General features: G+C 54.0%; 1 protein-coding gene across 1 annotated transcript; it reads right to left on the reverse strand.

Annotated features, from left to right (window-relative positions):
• Positions 1-1,414: 1,414 nt before the first annotated feature.
• On the reverse strand, positions 1,415-14,717 carry FAM107A (family with sequence similarity 107 member A). Its single transcript, XM_062201178.1, has 4 exons — positions 14,626-14,717; positions 7,363-7,537; positions 3,682-3,838; positions 1,415-3,249 (listed from the first exon to the last, which is right to left on the reverse strand). Exons 2-4 carry the CDS (start codon positions 7,530-7,532, stop codon positions 3,142-3,144), a joined length of 435 nt encoding a protein of 144 aa, XP_062057162.1. The 5' UTR covers positions 7,533-7,537; positions 14,626-14,717; the 3' UTR covers positions 1,415-3,141.
• Positions 14,718-22,275: the final 7,558 nt, after the last annotated feature.

A 22,275-nucleotide genomic window follows, 5' to 3' on the forward strand; every position in this document is an offset into this window, starting at 1 on the left:
TGGGCGTCGTTCTGAGATGACGTGTCTGTAACTCCTTCACCAGGAACTGTAGGTGAGATTTTAGGTGCGGGTGCCCATGGGGGCCTGACTTAGGAGCATGAAGAAAATATCGGGCCAGCATTGTGGCACAGTGGGTCATGCTGCTGGCTGTTACACTGGAATCCCATGTGAGAGCCCCTGGCTTAAGTCCCAGCTACTCTGCTTCTGATCCATCTTCCTGCCGATGCACCTGGGGAAGCAGTGGTAGATGACCCAAGTGCTTGAGTTCCTGCTACCATTATGGGAGACCCAAATGGAGTTCTAGACGCCTGGCTTCAGCCTGGACCAGCTGTGTGGTTATATGGGGATTGAAACCAGTGGATGGAAAACCTTTCTCTTTCTGTCTCTACTCCTTTGTCGGTCACTCTACCTTTCAAATAAGTAAAATAAATCTGTGTTTTATTTTAAAGATGTATTTATTTGAGAGGCAGAGTTACAGACAGAAAGGGAGAGACAGAGAGAAAGGTCTTCCATCCACTGGTTCAGTCCTCAAATGGCCACAACGGCCAGAGCTGGTCCAATCTGAAGCCAGGAGCTTCTTCTGGGTCTCCCACACAGATGCAGGGGCCCATGTACTTGGGACATCTTCCACTGCCTTCCCAGGTCTTAAGCAGAGAGCTGGATCAGAAGAGGAGCAGCCGGGACACGAACCAGTAAGCATATGGTGTGCCAGTGGTGGCCCTTAAAGTAAATCTTTTAAAAAAAGATCTGAAGAAAGTGAGGGAGTGGGCCAGGTGATTCTCTGGAGGAAATAGGCTCTTGGCTGAGGGGCTGACAGGTGCAAGGCACTGAAGGGCGTGCCTGGGGATGGGGAGGAGGCCAGACTAGCTGCAGCTGTGTGAGTAAGGGGCAGGCTGGGGGAGGAGGTCAGAAGTTAGGAGGGAGCTGGGAATGTAGGACCTTCTAGGTGCTGGAAGGGCTGCACTGGGAGCCAGTGGAGGGCACTGTGCAGAGCGGCAGGATCACAGCACCACCTTGGCTGCCACATTGGGTATGGGCTCTGGGGCAAGGGCAGCACAGGGAGACCAGCTGGGTGGTGACCGCCGCAGGGTCCAGGTGGTGGGCACACTCTTTGTTCTAAGTGACGCCCTGGGACGTGGCAGGCTTCCTTCCCAGAGCAGACACTCCCCAAGTGCTTGTTGAATGATGTGTGCATTGGTCAGGCCCAAGTACCTGTGTCAGGTAGGCCAGAAGGAGAAGGTGTAGAAAGACAGGCCTCTCCTACAGCTGGGCAATCCCAACCCAATAGGTTTCTGATGAGAACGAGGCATCGGAATTTGTAGTGTGGTCTTCCAGGTAATGCTGGGCAGACACGTCTGGCCTTCTGTGTCCATAGGGATGCTTTTGGTTACAGTTAACAGAGAATGACCAACGATGGCTTACAACAAAGAGTGATTTATTTTTATTTACAAGACCTCTGGAGGATAGCTGCTGGCACTGGCTTGGTCCAAGGACAATAGGTTGACGTCTGCGATTCTCTTGGCTTTTTCTCCTCATGTGGTAAAATGTCTGCTGTGGCTCCAGGCGTCACTTCCTCAATCAACGCAGGAAGAAGGGAAAGGGAGGGAGGTGTTAGCCATGCCTCTTTCATCAGAAAAGCCTGAGTTTTCCCAGAAGCCCCTGTGGACTTCCTCTCCAGTTTTATTGGCTGTACCTGGTCACATGGTCACCTTCAGGGTCAAAGGAGGTGGAATAGTGAGAGTCTGGATTTACAGCGTCTACAGCAGGCAGTAGCTAGAGAGATGGAGTTGGACTGCCCACTGGGGAGTGAACCGGGTGTCTGCCATGGCTCCCCTGGGGCTTGAGGTCCCTTCTACCTCTGGGGCTTCCTTTCCTGACATGCTGCCTCCAAGGAGCACCCTGGTGGCCATCCATTGGAATCCCACGAGTTCCCTGGGAATGGCCTGCTTCCTCCCGGACGCCCAGTCTGGCTTCTCTCCACACGTCCGAACAACACACAGACCCCCAAGGGGGCCTTCTGGGGCACAGGTGGCCTTTATTTAGGGATCGTGCATCTTCGGCATACGCCTCATCCGGCTGATATTTACACAGCGGCACCGCAGCCTCAGCGCGTCACGTTCAGGAGCTTTTTGAGCTCGGTTGAACTCGCACACAGAATGGCTACATCTACACCTCTGCTGGCACCGCTCACAGGAAGGGGACGCCACCCTTGGTCCCTGGCTGGTCACCCAGGTAGGAGTGAGAAAGGGCATCTGGGTGGCGGGTGGCAGCTCTCTCTGGAGGTGCTGGGTGGGGGTGGGAGCACACGTTTTCCAAAGGCGAGAGGAAAAGGTGAAGTCTTTGCTGCTTTTGGCTGGAGTCGCATATTGGTGCAGTTGCACAGGTGAGAAAAAGATTGGCAATTACTTCTGTCCCTGGGGAAAACACTCATCACATCCGCGACACAGACGCTGGGCCAGAGAGCCACAGTCTTCCGTGGAGTGGGGTGGGGAAGCCCCAAGGCAGGGTCCACCCCGGGTGCTCCAGCTTCGGCCTTCCCTGGGAGCCCCCGGCCCACATCCGCCAGATCAGGCGCCGTAACTGAACATGAGCCCCTGTGGCTCCTACGCACAAGCAGGTGTGTGAAACACATGGTTAGGTGTGTTCGCAAGGTCTGGACTGGGCGGGGGAGAGGAGGAGAGCAAAGCTTGGGCGTGGCGGGGGTGGGGGGCATTGACAAACCCTCAGTGCCCTTCGTGAGTGTCTACCTTGCTTGCTGCCACCCTGTCCGCGCCCCACCCTGCCTCAGTGCCCTCCCTCACTGCCCTCGGTGGCTTTCAAAGCAGGTGTCCTAGAGGCTGAGCTCTGCTTAGCTGCTCTCACCTGGCCACAGGTGAAACCACAGGTGGGGGAGTTCTGCGACCAGGGAGCCGGGCTGCTTCTGGGCCTGACAGGCCAGAGGGGCTCCCATACCCACTGCGCAGTTGTGCAGGGAGGGGCACCTTGGTGAGGGTTCACCTGGCAATGAGTGGGGGGAGTGTGTTCAGAAGGAAATGGCTGGGCGTTCAGGGGGCGCCAGCTTCCCAGGGCCAGGCTGTTCTACAGGAGCAGGTGTGCGCAGCTTGGGGTGGGGGCCTGGGGCTGCCGGGCGCTGCAGCCGCTCTACAGGGCTCGCTCTTCGCTGGGCAGCGTGGCGATCCTCCGCAGGTTTTCCCTGACTTTCATAAACTCCGGCGCGTGCTCTTCCTCCTGCTCCGGGGGTTTTTCCAGCTGAAGGAGAGAGAGACAGCGATGTGAAGCGGATGGGGCTGCGGGAATTCATTCCTGGTCTCAGAACCGCATAGTGTGGGTGTTCTCGGGAGGGAGATGGAACGGGCCTGGGTGGACAGAGCACTGCTGACCGCATCTGGGCCTCAGCCCCCCCACCCCCCAAGGTGGCAGTGCCACCTGGCTCACAGGGCAATGTGAGAGTGAAATCAGAACTGGCTTGTGGCACACTGGGGCAAGGGCGAAGCTCAGGTCCAGAGAGGTGAAGCCGCTCCTCCAAGTCACACAGCGCCGTGAGGGAGGGTTCAGGCTGCTGGCGGACTCCGGGTCCAGTGCTCCTCCTGCTGACCAGCTGCAGCCACACGAAGAGGCCCTCTCTGGGCCTGGAGGCAGCCCTGGAAGAGGCTGGGGCCGGCGCTGGGTTCTCTCACCCACCTGGTTCAGCCTCTGCTGCCGTCTCAGCAGCTCCTGCTCGAAGGGGCACTGCAGCCGCTTCGCCTCCTGCTCCTCCTTCTTCTTCTTGATGAGCTGGTTCCGCCGCCGGTGCTCCAGCACACGCTGCAGCTCCGGCTTGCTGTCCACGCCCAGGCCCCTGCGGCGGTGGGGGTGGGGGTCGTCAGGGGACCCCTGCCCTCCCATGTCCCCCAGGCTCAGGGCTTCACCTTGGAGTGATGCCATGCCATCCTCCTGGCAGCCCCCCAGAGTGGAAGCTTTACTGTCCCATTTTACAGAGAAGGGAACAGGGGCTGCCCAGCTGAGGATACTACTCCAAGCCACAGCCACAAGGGGCCTGGGTGAGGATTTGAACCCCGGGCCTGTCTGACTGCAGAGACCAGGTTTTATGTGATAGGCACAGAGAGTGAGTTTTCCTCTGCCGATTCACTCCCCACTTGTCTGCCATGCCAGGCCAGGACTGGGTCTCGGTTGGCTGCAACTTGGTCCCTCCCTCTCAGGTGGGTAGCAGGGACTCAAGTGCTTACGCCATCAGTGGCCATCTCCCAGGGTTTGCATTAGCAGGAATGCTGGAGTCAAGAGCCAGAGTTGTGGGCATCCCACCCTCTGAGCTGAACGCACACCCCTGCTTAGGTTCTCTGGATGAGTTTCTTTCTTTTTTTTTTTTTTTTTTTTTTTTAAATTTTTTAGACAGGCAGAGTGGACAGTGAGAGAGACAGAAAGGTCTTCCTTTTGCCGTTGGTTCACCCTCCAATGGCCACCGTGGCCGGCATACCGCGCTGATCCAAAGGCAGGAGCCAGGTGCTTCTCCTGGTCTCCCATGGGGTGCAGGGCCTAAGCACTTGGGCCATCCTCCACTGCACTCCCGGGCCATAGCAGAGAGCTGGCCTGGAAGAGGGGCAACCGGGACAGAATCCGGCGCCCCGACCGGGACTGGAACCTAGTGTGTCGGCGCCGCAAGGCAGAGGATTAGCCTGTTGAGCCACGGCGCCAGCCCTCTGGGTGAGTTTCTAAAGGTGGCGTTCTTTCCTCAGGTTCTTAGGAAAGATCTTGGATTCCTATGTCTGTCTGTCCTTTAGAAGCCTGTCCACTCTGTCAACAGCTCACAAGAGCTTCTGCTTCTCCCCTCTGCCACCAGCCAACCTCTTTTACCTTTGCAAATCTGGTAGGTAAGAAATAATATCTGGGGTCCTGCATCGTGGCACAATGGGGTAGGCTGCCACTTGGGACAACAGTACCTCATATAGGCTGCTGGATCAAGTCCTGGCTGCTCCACTTCTGGTGCAGCTTCCTGCTAATGTGCCTGAGAGAGCAGTGGAATATGATCCAAGTTCTTGGATCCCTGCCACCCACCCTCCCCGCTGGGAGATCCAGATGAAGTTCTAGTCGCCTGGCTTTGCCTGGCCCAGACCTGTCTGTTGCAGGTATTTGAGGAGTAAACCAGCAGATGGAAGATCTTTTCTCCCTCTGTCTGCCTTTCAAATAAGTAAATCTTTAAAAAAAAAAAAAAAAAAAAAGGAAAATGTCTGATTTTCATTTGTGTCTTTACATAGAACAGGCTTTGATAGGTTTAGTAACTCCTTGCATTTCCTCTTTTGTGATTTAGTTGTACCTGCTTTCTGCTCATCTATCTTTGTTTTTAATTTTTTTTAAAAAATTATTATTTGAGAGGTAGAGTTAGAGGGGGAGAGACAGAGGTCTTCCATCCACTGAATCACTTCCAAAATGGCTGCAACAGCTGGAGTTGAGTCTATCTTAATCCAGGAGTCAGGGGGCTCTTCTGGGTCTTCAATGCGGCTGCAGGGGCCCAAACCCTTGGGTCATCTTGCACTGCTTTTCCAGACCATAAGCAGAGAGCTGGACCAGCAATGGAGCAGCCGGGATACGAACCGGCACCCATGTGGGATGCTGGCGCTGTAGGTGAATGCTTAGCCTACTATACCACAGTGCTGGGCCCCTTGCTCACTTATCTTTTCCTCGTGGATTTTTTTTTTTTTTTTTTTGGACAGGCAGAATGGACAGTGAGAGAGAGAGACAGAGAGGAAGGTCTTCCTTTTTGCCGTTGGTTCACCCTCCAATGGCCACCGCAGCCGGCGCATCTTGCTGATCTGAAGGCAGGAGCCAGGTGCTTCTCCTGGTCTCCCTTGCGGGTGCAGGGCCCAAGCACTTGGGCCATCCTCCACTGCCTTCCTGGGCCATAGCAGAGAGCTGGCCTGGAAGAGGGGCAACCGGGATAGAGTCCGGCGCCCCAACCAGGTCTAGAACCTGGTGTGCCGGTGCCGCAAGGCGGAGGATTAGCCTGTTAAGCCACGGCGCCGGCCTTCCTCATGGATTTTTAAGAGATTAGAATTTATTAATTTTTCTGCATATAAATTTTTTCCAATAAAATCTGTTGTAAATATTGCAAAATATAGCACATATTTCCCCTGGTTCATCTTTAAGCTTCTGCTTTTGGTTGTGGTGACATTTTTTATATTAAATGCGATGCCTCTGAAAGCCAATCAGAGAAAGTGCTATTGTAATAACACCGAGTGAATAGAAAACCCCAAACCACCCAGGGCACAAAAGGATGTTGGTCACCACTGAAAACCGGAACGGAACCGGAACGGAAATCGCAACCGACTCCAATACCAGAACCGGCCAGCAGAGGGAGCGACAAAGGCAGCAATGCTGCCTTCCTCCAGGTTCTGCTGCGCCCTGTCCACCCTCTCCTATCAGTTGTGGAGTTCCAGCCCAGCCACATCTGTTTGTCCCTGGAGCCCCTCTTTCATTATACTACGTTTTTTGTGCTTCCTGCTTGCCGCCTCCAGTGTAGCGGGTCCGTTCCCTACCTCAGCCAAAACTGACCAGATGGTGTGCTTCCACTGCTTACGCCTTCGTCACTCTATAGCTCTACTCCTGGCTGCCCCTCTCAGTCTCTGCCCCAGCCACACCCAGCTGCTTGTGCGCCTTCATTTGCACATGCTGCCCACTCTGCCATGCAACGCCCACGTCCTAGCCTGGCTCGCCCCTGTCCCCACTTGAGCCTTAGCCAAGGCATCCACTCCTGCAGGCAGTCATCTTGGACCCCTCCCAGGTTCCTCCCCTGGGCTTCCAGACCCACTTTGCGTGCGGTGATGAAGTCACTATTGAGGATGCAGGCACCCCGAATCGGAGTGGCTGGGTTTTGAGTCCTGGCTCCCCTCCTGCTAATGTATAGCCTGGAAGCTAGCGGGTGATAGCTTAAGTACTTGAGTCTGTCACCCATGTAGGAGACCTGGATTGAATTCCTGGCTCCTGGTTTTGGCTCAGCCCTGGCTGTTGAGGTCATTTGGAGAGTGAATCAGTAGATAGATGATCCCGCCCCCCCCCCCCCCCCCCCCGGAGTAAAATTTATGAAACACCATCCCTGCCTGCTTGCATCTGCTCTGCAAGTGTGGGAACTGGGTTCCACTGCTGGTTGTGCTCCTGGTGGACACCCCTGGGGTGCTGGCGTGAAGTGGATGGCTGGGTGGACAGGGCTTTGGGGACCCTCTGCAGACTGGATCTTGGCAGTGTCCGTGCTGACCACGGAGGGCACCCCCAGCCCTCCTCGGCCTCCGGGAGCCCAGGATGAGACCAGGGCTGCCTTCCCCAAGGGGCACCTGTTCCAGCCAGGCCAGGGCAGCCCAACTCCACCCGCACCTCCTGTGGTTCATGAGCAGCTCTCGGTGCAGCTCCTGGTGACTCCGCGAGGCCTTCACTGGGTTCAGCAGCTTCTTGGGCTTGATGAGCTCTGGGTTCCACTCTCTGTAATCTGGCCGGGCCATCAGGCCCCCGATGTCCGCCCGCTCCCGCTGGATCTCGGAGTACATGGAGGCTGTGGAGATGGGCACAGGGGTTAGAGCTGGGCCCCAAATCCCACCTGTGCCCAGCAGGTACCGTTGAAGGGTGGGGGTTTCACGTCAGGGGTTCCTTGCTATCTTGATCTTGGCAATGATTGGAACGATGCACGGGGTGGTAAGGATAGGCAATAGTGTTTGTGAGATACCTGGAGCAGGGAAGCAAGTGAGCCTGGGTTACAGCAAATGGGTTGGGACCTGCATATGTTTTCTGGCCTGATTGTAAAAAAAAAAAAAAAAAAAAGTGTCTTCAACTAGAAAGGGAATTAGGGGTGAGTTTGTGTGTTTCAATGAACTTGAAAAACAGAAAAAGGAAAGATAGATAAAAAGTGATAGGTACTTGTTAAAGATAATTTGGATACATGCAGGGGTGAAAATATTAACCCTAATTTCTCCATCTGTAGTTCCAAATGCTGTGGTGGGAATGTCTAGCTTTTCACTTTGCATACCAAAGAGGAGGCTGTGAGCGGCAGGGGCTGTGTCATTCATTACAGAGGGATGGCTGGCATCTTTGATGCAACTGGCTGGCTACTCGATGGACTCACTTCTACCATAGCAGTTTGAAATTGGTGAGTTTAGTTGAAATTCAGGCTAAGGGTTCTCTCCTCTACAAGCTGGTCCCTTAACCTTGGAATGTTCAAAAGCAAGAGAGAAGGTGAGAAGGAGAGAAAATGTTTCTGTAGAAATTAAAAAAAGTTGCCAACTCCCTCCCCAAGTGCCTGCAATATCTGGGGGTGGGCATTGTGCAAAGCTGGGAGCCAAGGACTCAGTCCAACTCCGCACCCCCGTCCCGGCCCTGCCACTGGTGGCAGGAATCAGGCTACTTGAGCATCACCACCGCCTCCCAGGGTCTGCTTTAGCAGGAAGCTGGAGTCAGGAGCCAGGGCTGGGGCTTGAACCCAGACGCTCTGACGTGGGATGTGGGTATCCCGACAATTCAGTCAAACACCCACCCCAAGACTTCCTTTAAAGAGAAGTTTCGAGGGGCTGCACACTGCCTGAGCATGACCTGCTTCTAGCATTTGCAGAGAAAGTTGAGACTTCAGCTCTGCCCGCTTCAGGAGCCCAGCTTTTCTGAGGTTGAGCACCTGCTGTATGCCAGGCACTGACAGAGTCTGGTCGGACTTGAAAGCCCGTGGTCTTCACACAGCCTCTGAGGGAGCGGGTCCCCACCTCACTGAGCACTGGGCTGTGGTGCCCTCCCTAGGCGCTCGCTACCTCCCAGCCCGGGGAACAGGATGAAAGCTGCTCCCCGACTGGATGGAGCCTACTGGGCGAACAGGTGTTCTCCAGGTGAACTAGATGGGTGCGGCGGTCTGAGCGGAAACTTGGGAGCGGTTGCTGAGGACAGCGGATGCAGAGGCAGGGTCTGGCGGGGTGTAGGCTGAATGAGGGCAAGGTGAGTGTGGGCGAGCAGGGGCATCAGCAGCGAGGCTGTCTCCCACACCACCCGCCAGGGGAGCCCGCAGAAAGACCGCATATGTACACTGGAAAAGGTGCTAATTGTTGTACAATATTTTGGATACAGCCAGACTGTGTCAAAGCACAGAAACGTAGCTGCTAGTATTTTTCTTGAACTCATATTCTCAGAACCGTTTGTTGAGTGAGAATTCTAATTAACGTCCTGTCTTCTCATCTTTTCCATAAGGCTATCTGTTTTCAGTTTCTAGCCGTCCTAATTCTTTGGTCCTTAAAAACTGGCCATGATAGTGTTTGGTAGTTAAAGTGGGCACTTGACAAAATAGACAGTTGGCTATATTCATGCATCCCCCTCGTAAAAAATAGTTAATCGTTTAATTTGAGAGGCAGGGAGACAGACAGAGCTCCCATCTTCTGGTTCACTACCCAAATGCCTGCTTGAAGCCCTGAGCCAGGAACTCCAGGTGTCCAATGTGGGTGGCAGGTGCGCCACCACTTGAGCACCTGCTGCCCTCTAGGGCAGGAAGCTGGAATGAGAAGCAGAGTAGGGACTTGAACCAAGGCACTGTGATAGGGAATGTGGGCATCTCACGTGGCATCTTAACCACTGCCCCAAACACAGCCCATTTTCTTTCTAAAATATGGACATTTTCTGGCCCTAGGGGAGCAAGCTACCTGGGAGCTGATGTGTCAGACAACCCTGATCGACACTGGAATGGGACCCCCCCCCCCCCCATTTGCTGCCTATTCCTGTTACCAAGTTCCACCCACCCTTTAACTGAGGAATTCTTTGCTTCTGTGTCCTCAGTTCTCATTCTGTCCAGGTCATTGTCACCCCACACTGCGCTGCTCAGGCTGCCTGGCAATAGGGCCAGAAACAGAAATGATTTGTGTACATTTAGGAAAGGAGATGGCAGAATGAATGTTTTCAGCAGACTAGCTATGTAGTCCAGATTCCCAGATAGGTCGGCAGAAATGCATTGGGACAAATGTGGGAATTCATTGTTAATGTGGCCAGATCCACAGTAGTTACAGAGGATGGCGCCTCCCTTGGTTTGAGTCCTGGCTGCTCAACTTCTGATCCAGCCCCCTGCTAATGCACCTGGGAAAGTAGCAGAAGATGACCCGGCCCCTGCACCCATGTGGAAGACATAAATGAAGCTCATGGCTCCTGGATTTGCCTTGGCTCAGCCCTGACTGTTGCGGCCATTTGGGGAGTGAACCAGCAGCTGGAAGATTTCTATCTCTCACTTTCTCTCTGTTACTCTGTAACTCTGTCTTCCAAATAAATAAATAAATCTTTAGGAAAAAATTTAAAAGGCCAACTCAAAAGGGCCCCATGGAAGGTGTCTTTCTCTGTCTCTCCCTCTCTGTGTGTCAAATACATCTTTAAAAAACTGAAGTCCATGAAACCAAGAGCTCCTGCCTGCCAGCAGTGACCACGATGAAGGCACGACTCAGGAAAAGCCATGCATCCCCCAAATGTTCAAGTTCATTTGCAGGTACTGCGGTAGACCTGGGCCACATGGCGGTGACCCTGGCAGGTGAGGTCTGTGCTATTACAGCTCCTACACCTTACCAGGCTTTTCTGACCTTAGCCGACAGGCTAAACCCAAGCACAAAGAAGTAAGAATGCATGATGAGAAATGGCAATGGAAGTCACGAGTGGGTCACGCGGCTCTGATAGCGCTGAGGACCTACCTCCTGCCAGATCTGAGGGGGAGGGCTTTGTCGAGATCTGAGCATGGGGAGGGGAGGGGGGCGCCACCAGGGCCTAGGGAATAGCCAGCGTGACTCATGCACCTTGAACAAGCAGCGTCTGTTCGGGGCACACAGAAGCACAGTGTGCTGGCAGGCGTGAGCCAGCCGCTACGAGGGTGTCGGCAGCGCGGGTGGCCGGTGGGTTCCAGGCGGGGCAGAGTGCATCCCTTTCAATTCAGGAAAGGTCACTCCTGCTGCTATGTAGGGAAAATGGTCAGCAAGTTTGGGGAATTTTTTTTTTTCTGTTTTTTTTTTTTTTTTTTTTTTGACAGGCAGAGTGGACAGTGAGAGAGAGAGAAACTTCTTCTTCCTTTGCCGTTGGTTCACCCTCCAATGGCCGCCGCGGCCTGCACACCACGCTGATCCGAAGCCAGGAGCCAGGTGCTTCCTCCTGGTCTCCCATGGGGTGCAGGGCCCAAGCACTTGGGCCATCCTCCACTGCACTCCCGGGCCACAGCAGAGAGCTGGCCTGGAAGAGGGGCAACCAGGACAGAATCCGGCGCCCCAACCGGAACTAGAACCCAGTGTGCCGGCGTCGCAGGCGGAGGATTAGCCTATTGAGCCGGGGCGCTGTCCACCACCCTTTAATTTCATTAAATGAAGCCTCCATGTGGGGAAGAATGTCACACGGGTCCTGTCACAACAAAGGCTGCTCAGCAAAGCCCAGTGCTGAGCCAGGGGAGTTGGGGCTGTCTGGGGACCTTCCCGGGGCTGCTGGGGGTCCTGAGAGAACAGGCCCCCGGAGGGGAGGGAGTTAAGTGGCCAGTTAGTCCTTCAGAGCAATACGCAGCGCCGCGGGAGGATGTGGATGTGGAACCATTCCGACCTGGGCTTGCGTTTGGCTGTGTCCCTTCTCAGCCTAGCAAGTTAGCAGCTACCTTCTGGAGCTGGAGTCTGACAACTTGCGCCTTTGGACCCAATTCCACTGCCTTGGATCACAGCCACACCCACTCGTCACTCTCAGTCTGTGGCTGCCTTCCCGCTCCAAGAGCAGGCTTCAGTAGGAGGCACAGCTGCTTTCGATCTGCTGTTTGCTCTTCTGTAAAGCTGGCCTTTGAGTGGAGCCCCTTCTTCCTGAGGTGTTTGTCTAACAAATGAGGGGAGACTTGCGGGGCGTTTGGCAAATGCCTGGTACAGAGCTAGCAGGGCTGCCCTAGACAGCCAGGCACGTTGTGCGCTGTGCAGCTGTAAGCCTTCAATTCCTGTGGATTAAACTGTGAATGGCATCTCTAATGTTGGTTTTAACAGTTGCTGTTACAGAAGTCTCTTTCCTAGTCCTGGACTAAGCTTTCTTATCCTCCTCAAAAGCTACATTGGTTAAATCAGTGGATTTTTTTTTTTTTTTTGACAGGCAGTTTAGAGAGAGAGACAGAGAGAAAGGTCTTCCTTTTTCCATTGGTTCACCCCCCAAATTGCCGCTACAGCCGGCGCGCTGCACCGATCCGAAGCCAGGAGCCAGGTGCCTCCTTCTGGTCTCCCATGCAGGTGCAGTGCCCAAGCACTTGGGCCATCCTCCACTACCCTCCAGGGCCACAGCAGAGAGCTGGACTGGAAGAAGAGCAACCGGGACAGAATCCGGCGCCCCAGCTGGGACAAGAACCCTGGGGTGCCGGTCCAGCAGGCGGAGGATTAGCCTAGTGAGCTGCGGTGCTGGCCAAATTAGTGGATCTTAACCTTGATTTCCATCTTGTCTTTGCCTTGGAAGCATCCTGACATCAGGATTTTGACTTAATTGCTTTGGGGGCAGCTTGGCCTCAGGAGGTAAAGTTCTCCAGGCCATTCAATTTCTCAGCCAACTCTGCAAACCATGGAGTGAAAAAACAAAACCAAAACACTCAGCTTCTTGGCATTGGCCTAACCGGTTTCAGCTCACTGGGGTTGGCTTGGCTATTGAGAGTAGGTGTGCCCAAGGTCACAGTTGGTAGCAGGTGTATGTCCTTGGGCAGGTCTTTGACCTCTGGGATCCTCTCGGCTGTGAAGACTGGAACAGCTAACGTTCCGGGAGGAGGGTAGAGGCGGTCTGTGGCTGACAGCTAGAGTGAGTGTCTTGTGTGACTACAGGATGGGCTCGTAATTCTCATTAATGTACAGAGGTAGGGCAGAGCTCACCTCCTATTTGATCTGGATGTCAGAATTTCCCTGGGAGGCAGCCTGTGGTATCCCATCTGGTAGATGAGAAAACCAAGAGTGAGCGAGGCCAAGCTCTTTGCCCCAAGATGCACAGACAGGAAATGACAGCCAGACTCCAAATTCAGTGCCCTTGGCCTTCCAGGTGCAAAATGTCTTTCAGCTGGCCCAGCATGCTCACATTCATTTTCTCTCTGGATGCTCAAGAAACCCCAATAATGGGGCAGTGTGAGCCCATTTTTGAGATGAGAAAATTGAGGCCCAGTAACTGGAAGACTAAAATACAAACTGTCATTGGCAAGCCGCAGCCTGGCCTCAGCAGCTTTGGACTTAGGCCAGAATTGACAAGTCTGGCTGCCAGCTGGAGCTGTGGGGTCCCTTTCTCACTCCCTGTTGTTGTTCAAGCTGCAGGAAAGACCCTCTTGACTCACATTTATTTAATGGGTGGGCACAGAGGAAGAGAGGCTTTTGAAATAACGACTGGCAAAGGAAAAAGCAGCACTGAGTAGAAGTGACAAGCGTGGCTGCTGGATTTCCCCACGCTTCTTCCGACTTCCTCCCGCTGGGGAAAGTGCCTGTTTGTATCTCACGGGCGAGCAACTCAAGAGCTGTGTGTTTGGGGAGGGGGCCACTGCAGATCTCCCCTCAGCCCCCAGCAGAGCTGCGTGCCCATCCAATGCAATGGCTCAAGACAAACTTCCCGAACCTCTATCCCTAACAGCTTCCTTTGTGAGGAGCACTGTCAGGCAGCTGCACTTTTGGGGTTATGAATCCTTTCCGCAGGGGAGTCTGGGGCTAGCCACAGGGGTCCCTCCGCGAGGCTGCTGGAGTGTGTCCCGCGGTTGATCAGGGAAGAAGCGTCAGCAGGCCAGATGTTCCTGCTGGCCCACCCCGGCCACCATGCTAGTCACTCCATCTGCACACAGCTGCAGGGGGGAGATTCCAGCAGGTGCATGCCACCAGCAGAGCTAAGAGAGCCACTCAGATTTAAGCAGTGCACAGACAAGCTAGTACTGGGGCTGCCCTATAGCCAGAATCCACTTGGGGTTCCTAGCAGTTCCAGAAAGTGACACACCCTATCCTAGAGCCCCTGACTTCTGGCCCAATCCCAGACTTGCTGCATGTACCACAGGGAGCCAGAATCAAAGTTTATCTGAAAGACAGGCAGGTAACATGTAACCTGCACTCGCTATGGGTCATGCATCTGGCAGCCTGCGGGGGAGGGGGGGGGGGCATGGTCATTGCCCTCTTTCTACAGAAGAAGCAACAAGGCTCAGTGGGTCCATCTGGTCTCCCCAGATCACACAGCTGTGGGGGGAAGAGGTAGCATCTGAGTTGAGTTCTATCTGAATGCAGAACCCGCGTTCTCCCAGTTGTGCCACCTGCTGTACTCTGGCCTTTTGTCTATCAGTTAGGAAGAGAACTCCTCGTTCTGTGGGACGATGGATTTAGGAGAGGCCATATCACGCATCAATTCCCATTCATGGGAAGACTTAAGAGAAAAAGATGAGCCACAATTCAGGGCTGATTTGTGGGGCTCATTTTATCTCTCCTCCATTTCCCGAGCCCAGGGTGCCAGGAGGCATCCCTTGGGTGATGTCACAGATACAGAGACCTAGCTCTGGCCCCTAAACTCAAAGAGCTCAGGACCTGCCAAGAGCCCGCTGCGGTGTCCAGCGGCTGCCCTCCTGTCCTTCCACCTCCTCCCAGGGCAGCACCCAGGTCAGCAGCAGGTGAAACAGAATAGAGAGGTTCTTACTTGTCGGGCCGGGTCCTTCGTGAGGGAAGTCGGGAGACGTGTTGCTGCGCTCCTCACTCCACCGGGAAGTCCCAGGCGAGTGAGGAGGGCCGCCTCCAGGGGGCGGTTCTTAAATCCCTGGGGAACGGGAGGCCGCTGAAATGTGCCAACAAGTGAGGCAGCTTTGCATTCCTGTTTATTCTGGTATCAATAAAAAGGAACTGTTGCTATAGTAACAGGTATTTCACTTGGTACACGGCCACTTCTGCGACGCAGAACACCGTGTCCAGGCCACCCGCTTATGAGGCACAAATAAATACTGATTTTGTCAGATGGCTGAGGACGCAAGCATGCCAAGCTTTGTCCCGAGCAAGGCGGTTTCACAGGAATTTCCCTTGTTTCAAATGGGAGGGTCAGGCGAGAATTCCGGCACTCCCCGAAGGGAGGGGAAGCCATGCTTCCTGCTGCAGCCATGGAATCTTGGGGAGCAAATGGCTCTTGGGGTGCAAAGGGTGGGGAGTACAGGGAAGAGGAAGCCTGCTCAGCCCTGAGCCATTCTGGGTCACCCTTGAATTGGTTGAAAGCTGCAGGCACGGTGTCTACCCAATAATCTGAACTTCATCCGAACTTCACGGAGGAGCCAACGGAACACGGCCCAGGGAGAGTGTGGGAGACTGGGAGATGACCATGGCCAGCCCCAGGCAAGTTCATGTGTCAGTCCTGGCTCTGGCCCCCCCTCTGAGCCCTGGTTTCTGCGAATGTGGAAGACAGGGAGTTTGGGAGAGAACATAGGTGAGGTGATGTAAGTGAAAACACACATGTTAGCAAACACAACCTCTCGTGCAGGGAGAAGTGGCTCCATGTGACCTCAGGGCACAGCCCCGGCATGCAGCCTGTTCCAGAAATACTGGCTCAATGAATGAACATGTGAGGGTCAAACTCAAGAATGTAGATCCTTAAGGCCAAAATGGGTGCTTGCATTCTCCTGATGCCAGAATCGGCTCTCACGTGAAGATGCGGAGACTTATCCTGGCTTGTAGCATGAGGCTTAGTGCCTCAGGAAGCTGGCCTCTTCCAGGGACACCAGGTCACTGTCCCAACCTTCATTTCTCATAGAGTCTCAGTTAGTTGGAAGGTGTGATGAGGCCCGGGAGCATGCATCAGACATGACAGCAGCTGTTCTAACCTGCAGCATATGGCCTCTTGGACCTACCTCATTCATTCACGTAATACGCGTTTTTGAGTACCCACTCTGTTCCCCGCACTGCCCCAAGTGCTGAGGCCACAGTGTGAAAGCGACAGACAAGGTGCTTGTCCTCGGGGAACCTGCATGTCGAGGGAGGACTCAGACAGTAAACAAGGAGGCGTCAGCCTGTGAGGAGCCCGTGATGCCAGCAAGACAGGGCCAGGTCAAAGAGGGTGGTGGGAGCTTGGGAAGGGCGGCCCTGGAGGAGGTGATGTTTGAGGGAGGCCAAATCACATGGAGTCAGCCGTAAGGAGCGGTCATGTTGGGGGACGTCCTGGAGAGAGGCCCTGAGCTTGGGCACAAAGGGCAGCAGGGCTGCAGTGTTGGGAGGGATGGAGGGGCAGTGGCAGCCGGTGAAGGTCTGGGGAACCCTGGCCAAGGCCATCATGGGAGAGCCCCTTAGACTCGGGAGGTCACACCTTCTCAGCCATGAGACAATGTTCCGGAAATAAAGGGTGGTCCGTTTTGTTTGTTCTTCCTGAATTCTGCTTTTCTTGAGATACTTCCAAGGCCTCCCCTGGCTTCCCACCTTGCTGTGCCTTAACCTCGCTTAAACTATGGGTAGGAGAAGATGCCAGATTCTTGTGAAATCCCTCTCCACTGCCCCTGGTTCCTTGCCACGTGCTGTCCTGCTCTGACATGAGTAATTTGGGCATTTCCCTGGCTGGGCTGAACCAAACTCAGTGCCTCTGACAGCTGGGGGAGTAAGAGGGGTCCTGGGGAGAGGGGACTTGTAGCAGCCTTTACTGCGGCCTGCAGAATGTGGGGTCCAGGGGCAGGTGTTCAGTGCAATGGCAAGGTGCCGTTGGGGATGCCTGGGTTTGGCGTCCTGGCTCCACCCCATCTGGCTTCTGGTTGCCCTGAGAGGCAGCAGGTGAGGGCTCAAGTAGTTGCGTCCCTGCCACTCACATGGGACACTTGGATTGAGCACCAGGACCCCGGCTTCAGCCTGGCCCAACCCTGGTAGCTGCAGGCATTTGGGGAGTGAACCAGTGAATGATTGACCTCTGTCTATCTGCCATTCAAATAAAAACAAACAAAACACATATTCCCCTAATCTGTTCACTCCAGGGGAGGAGTCTGTGTGAAGCCCTGTGGCAGCAGTGGCCTCCAACCCGGCCATGTGTCAGCTACATTGTGATGAGTGCTATGAGGCCAGTAAGACAGGGTGAGTGAAAGGGGGTGATCAGGGGCTTGGGAGGGCTCTGAGGGCAAGCCAGGGCAGCCGAGCGTCGAGGAGAGCTGGGTACTTTCCCTAGCCAGTTGGGGCTAGTTCTTCCACTAAAGCTCTTCTCTGCCAAATCCAACTTGTGACAAACCCATCAGACTCTTCCCAGATTGCCGGCCCGAGGGCAGAGGCCTCACCTCGGCCCTCTTAGAACCCTTGTCCCAGGAATCAGGTGCTTAGTAACTAGTGTTGAGCTACACGGTAACAGTCAACAGCTGCCATGTCCCAAGCCACACCCTATCAGTAAGGGATCCTGCTACTCCCTGCGATGGGAGGCAGGCAGGGAACATGTCCATTTAGTGAGCCAAGAAAGACACCTCCTACACAGTAAGTGAAAAAAATCAAATTGCAAAATCATACATAGTAAAACCTGTATAACCCCTCCTTTTATTTTAAGATAAAAAAAGTCAGTATAAGTGGTTCCTGATACACAGTGTTTGATTTAGGATTTCTGACTTTACAAGGGTATGCAAGTGGCACACATACAGTAGAAACCCTACTTGTAATTTGCATGTTGGCTGCTTTCCTGGGCTGGTGCTGTGTGGTCCCATCCTCTCCCCTGATGTGCCCAGTCATCCCTGTGGTCACAAGGGGAATGGCTGAACTCTACAGCGGCCTGTGTTGCTAAGCTTGGACGTGCAGTAGGTTGCATGGATTGAAAGCATTCGTGCCTTAAGATAGTTTTGATGTGTGACGGGTTCGTTGGGATGGAATTCCGCTGCAAGTCAGGGAGCATCTGTATACACAGAGAACCAATCGGGGGGCAATGCACTGTTTCGTTAGTAGAGCTCGGTTCTGGAGCCACCTAGCTCAGATGCATTTCAGCAGATGGGAGATCTCTCTAAGTCTCTTTCTCTGTTGCTTTGCCTTTCCAATAAATAAAAGTAAATGAGCTTTTTTAGTTTTTAAAGAAAGGAGTGTTCAGGATGGAATTACTGGGGCACAGTTTTGGATTGCTGTTTCAGAACTTGGGGGAGGGGCCTGGGAATCTGGATTTTAAGTGTATGGATCTCTGGAGATTCATTTACATTAAGAAGTTTAAGAGCCACTGTTCTGCAGGATAACATTACAGGGACTTCTGTCATTACCCCTCTGGAACGTCTGTGGCTTAGAAAAACCACCCACACATATATGGCTATTGTTACTAGAAGAAATGCTGCAAAGATTAACAATATGAGGAAGAGCAACCTCCTATAGCTAGCCATGTGTGGTTCACTTTTGTCCATCTTTATTTTATACTAGTTATTTGAAAGAGATACACACACACACAGACATGAATGAGAGAAAAAGAGCTGCAGAGAGGAAGATAGGGAGTTTCCATCTGCTGGTTCACTCTCCAAATGCTCAAACAGCCAGGGTTGGGCCAGGTTGAAGCTGGGACTTGGAAACTCAACCCAGATCTCCCTGTGAGTGGCAGGAACTCAACTGCTTGCGCCATCACCACTGCCTCCCCAGGTGGATTGGAAGCAGAAGAGCCGGGACTTGAACCCAGCACTCCGATCAGGGATGCAGGGGTCCCAAGTGGTGTTTTAACCACTTCACGAAATGCCTGCCTTGCACCCTGTTTGACTATGGGGAAACAGAGGCCTCTGAACAATGAGACCTCCAGGAGTTTGCTCCAGGTAATGGCTGAATTTTTGCACCACTTGCTGTGCTGCCTCCTTCTCTGAGTGCCTTCCCATTTTCCCAAAAGGAAGGATTCTGGAATACAGGAGCCTGGGAATCAGAATTCTTGCCCATGGGTCTGATGCTGTGGCATGGCAGGTGGAGCTGCTGCCTGTAGTGCTGGCGTCCCATAGGAGTACCAGTTTGAGTTCCAACTGTTCCACTTTCTATCCAGCTCTCTGATATAGCTTTGGAAGGCAGTGGAAGGTGGCCTAAGTCCTTGGGCCCCTGTGCTAGCATGGGGGTGCCCAGAGGAAGCTCTTGGCTTAGAATCGGCCCAGCTCCAGCCATTATGGTCATTTAGGGAGTGAACCAGTGGATGGAGGACATCACTCTCACTCTCGATCTCTCTGCCTCTGCCTCTCTGTAACTGCCTTTCAGATAAAAACAAAAAAAATTCTTGCCTAGCCCTAGGCAGGCAGAGAGGTTGAAGGGGACCCTGGAGGCTGAGCACACCCCTCCCTTACATCTCCCCTACTTCGCTTCCCCCACCACTCTGTACTTTTTAGGCCTGATATTTTGGAAACAAGAGGGGCCAAAGGGCAGGGGAATAGTGAAGACCCCGGGGAGGCAGTCAGGCATTGGAGGTGGAGGTGGAGACATTTCCTGCATCTATGGTGGGCTGCGCTGTAGCTTGCAGGAAAAAAAGAACAAATCCCAAACAGCTTTCTTTTTATTGTTGCCTCCTTTTCTCCAAGGCCATAGGCGCCTGGGACGGATCATATGGACCTCCCTCACACAGCAGACCAGAAGTTTCCATGGCAACCCAAAACTTCTCTGGGGCTTTGTTATTCAGTTCCAGTCTCCAAGGTCTCATTGAGGTTTCCAAGAAACCACCGGCCTAATAGCCCTGGGATGAAACGGTGGCTCCCGCCCCTCTGCCCTCCTGAAAGGTCTTGGAGGGGGGAGGAACAAGAAGCTGTATTGGCAGAGAAACATGTTTCTGGCTGCGTGGGGAGGTTATAAAAGGGACAAGAGTTACCTTTACCACGTGGGAGCGGGGGAGAATTGACTCAGCGGAGGGCTATCAAGCATGAAGGCAGCAGAGTGCCAGGGGGTGGCCAAGGACTGCAAGTTCCAGAAAGCTGGTTGTTAGCTCCCCCCTGCGCAGCTGCAGTTAGGCCTGGCTCACTGGGCCTCTCAGTGGCTGGCAGACCCTGGGGTGCTCTCCACCTAGCTTGTTTCAGTTCCTTTGTAGCCAGCAAAAGGCCCATGGAGGTGTGAATGTGAGTGTGTGTGTGTGTGTGTGTAAGGCCACAGACAAGAACCTGGGCACACTGTCACGTCATAGCCTGTCAAGCCAAGCAAACTTCCAGCATTCCTGGTAGTGAGGTTTCCAGATGCAGCAAATGAAACTGGCATGTCCGCTTTTCAATCTCAGTGAAGCAATGAATCCTCACGTAGCATTAAGTACCCATGCAGTGTTTGGGACACACTTACACAGGACTGTGGTTCGTTGTTCCTCTGAGATTCAAATGTAACTGGATACCCTGTGTTTCACCTGGCAACCGAGCTGGCAGAGGCCGGGATGGAGGCCGTAAAGGTCCTTGGGCTGCAGGGAGAAGCAGTAGCCACGCTTGCATGAGAGATGCTGCAGAGGGATGCTCTCCTCCCTGCGGGAACCTGGCCTGAGCAATAGGTGGGGAGGCAGGTAGTGGACTGTGCAGCTCTCCTGCTGTGGCCAAGCAAGAGTTACTCCACAGAGCTGACGCTTCCAGCCCAGTGGTTAAGACCTCAGGCTTTGGGTACTACAGAGTCAGGGCCCCACAAAGGACAGCTAGGATCTTGAAAAGTCATTGAGGGCACTGAAGATTTTCATTCAAGTGAAAACAGTGGGATTGAAGAACAGAGTCGGTACCAGCTCGGCACACCACACACACACACACACTGACTACCTAGAAGGAGTCTCTCCCAGTGTTACAGCGGTGGCCTGTGGTTAGTAGGATTATGAATTAGACTTCCCCCTCTTCATTCTCAATTTCCCCCAAATAGCCATGGTGGGCATGTATTACTTAAACATGAAGCCATTGTTTTGAATTAGTTTGGGGTGAACACTTTTCCAAAAATGTCCTATTTCTTGGTGCCTCCGACTGCCAGCTTGGATGGGGTTCTCTCACCTCCTGCTCAGGGCTTCTGAAGGGAGGCAGTGCTTGCCCCTTCTCCAAATGAAGGCGTTGGCTTCCCACTCCTGCTCTCACTTCTTGCTGCCCCCCGTGGGAGACAGCCAGCGTCATGGCCCCAGAGGCCTCAGCACCACCCTCTGCCTGGCTCTGTGGCCTTAGACAAGTCCTAGTGCCTCCTGCACCCCGATTGCCTTATGTTGCCAGTGCGTGTCAGCATCACCTCCACCAGGAGAGGTGCCTGCTTAATTCGTCAATACATCCCTGTGCCTTGCACAGGGCCCAGTGCGTAACACCGGTCCGTCAGTAGTAGTTGAGTGAACCAGTGACTGCAGGTGATGAGACGACAGGGGTATGGCATTTGGCAGGTGACTGCCAGTCATCTGCCACTATCATTGCTGTTCTCAGAAGTGTGCAGACGCTGGCATAGAGGAGCCCTTTGTGGGGTAGAAAAGGTCCCCTAGCGGAGGCAGGTGTCTGCTCTGAGCCCCTGTGCCCTGGTCTGTTGGAGGGAGGTGGTAATTGACAGTGTATGGCAGAACTGTGAGGCTGAACAAGCCGGCACTGCGCCTCACGTGGATAGCGCCCCCTCGGCACAGCGCTCCATCCTGGGCAGCCCCTGCCTGGCCTGCAGCAGTGCGAGGTGCTGCTGCGGGACTAGCATGTGGGCCCCTAAAACGACTGTGATGCCTCTGCCACTCTGCATGGGTTGGGAAACTACCAAGTGAAGCCCGCAGCTCCTGGTTAGAGGGAACCCACGGTGTTCAGGTCAGGGACCGCCCCTCTGCAACCCAACCAGCTTCCGGAAAAGATAACCTCTGGCTGAGGACCCTTAGAGTGCTCTGTGGGGAAATGGCCCCCGCGGCCCTTTGAAATGGGATTCCTGGGATTGTAGAGCTCCTCCCTGCTGCCTTTCCCCCCACCCCCCAGCCTCCCCCACAACGGCGCCACTAGTCCTGCAGTCTTGGCCAGTTCTTGCTTTGAGACTTAGAGATCTGTTGTTCCAATGTTCGGATCCAGGAACTGGGGGCGGGATCTCCCGGTGGGGGGAGCTGAGCGCGCTCGGGAGTGGGGGCGGCTTCCGAATAAGAAAGGCTATCAGTGTCTGAGGGGAGCGAGCGGGGACCAGACCCGGAGCTACAATGGCACCGGAGCAGCGGTGCGCTTGCTGTGCGCTCTCTGCTTCAGGGTATGGTGGCGTGGACGGGTCCCTTGCCAGTTTCTGATCAGAGCCCCCTGACTAGCGGGGACCCAAATCTCGCCTTCCTAAAAGGACCCTCTCCAAGCTCAGAATCCAGAGGGAAATGTCCCAAACACGACGAGGGGGGTGGTGTCCCACATTTTTGCTCTTTTGTTCCGCACATCTCTGTGTTTTCCTTTTTTCATTCTGACCATGTATGATGTTTCTTCCA

This window comes from Lepus europaeus, chromosome 9 (genome assembly GCF_033115175.1).
Source record: "Lepus europaeus isolate LE1 chromosome 9, mLepTim1.pri, whole genome shotgun sequence".
In the NCBI taxonomy this organism is placed as follows: domain Eukaryota; kingdom Metazoa; phylum Chordata; class Mammalia; order Lagomorpha; family Leporidae; genus Lepus; species Lepus europaeus.

Coding starts and splice junctions, on each gene's coding strand:
- FAM107A (XM_062201178.1), bottom strand. CDS start 7,532: ATGTACTCCGAGATCCAGCGGGAGCGGGCGGACATCGGGGGCCTGATG. Junction 3,839..7,362: donor CTGCTCATGAACCACAGGAG/GTGCGGGTGGAG, acceptor CCACCGCCGCAG/GGGCCTGGGCGTGGACAGCA. Junction 3,250..3,681: donor GGCAGCAGAGGCTGAACCAG/GTGGGTGAGAGA, acceptor TCTCTCCTTCAG/CTGGAAAAACCCCCGGAGCA.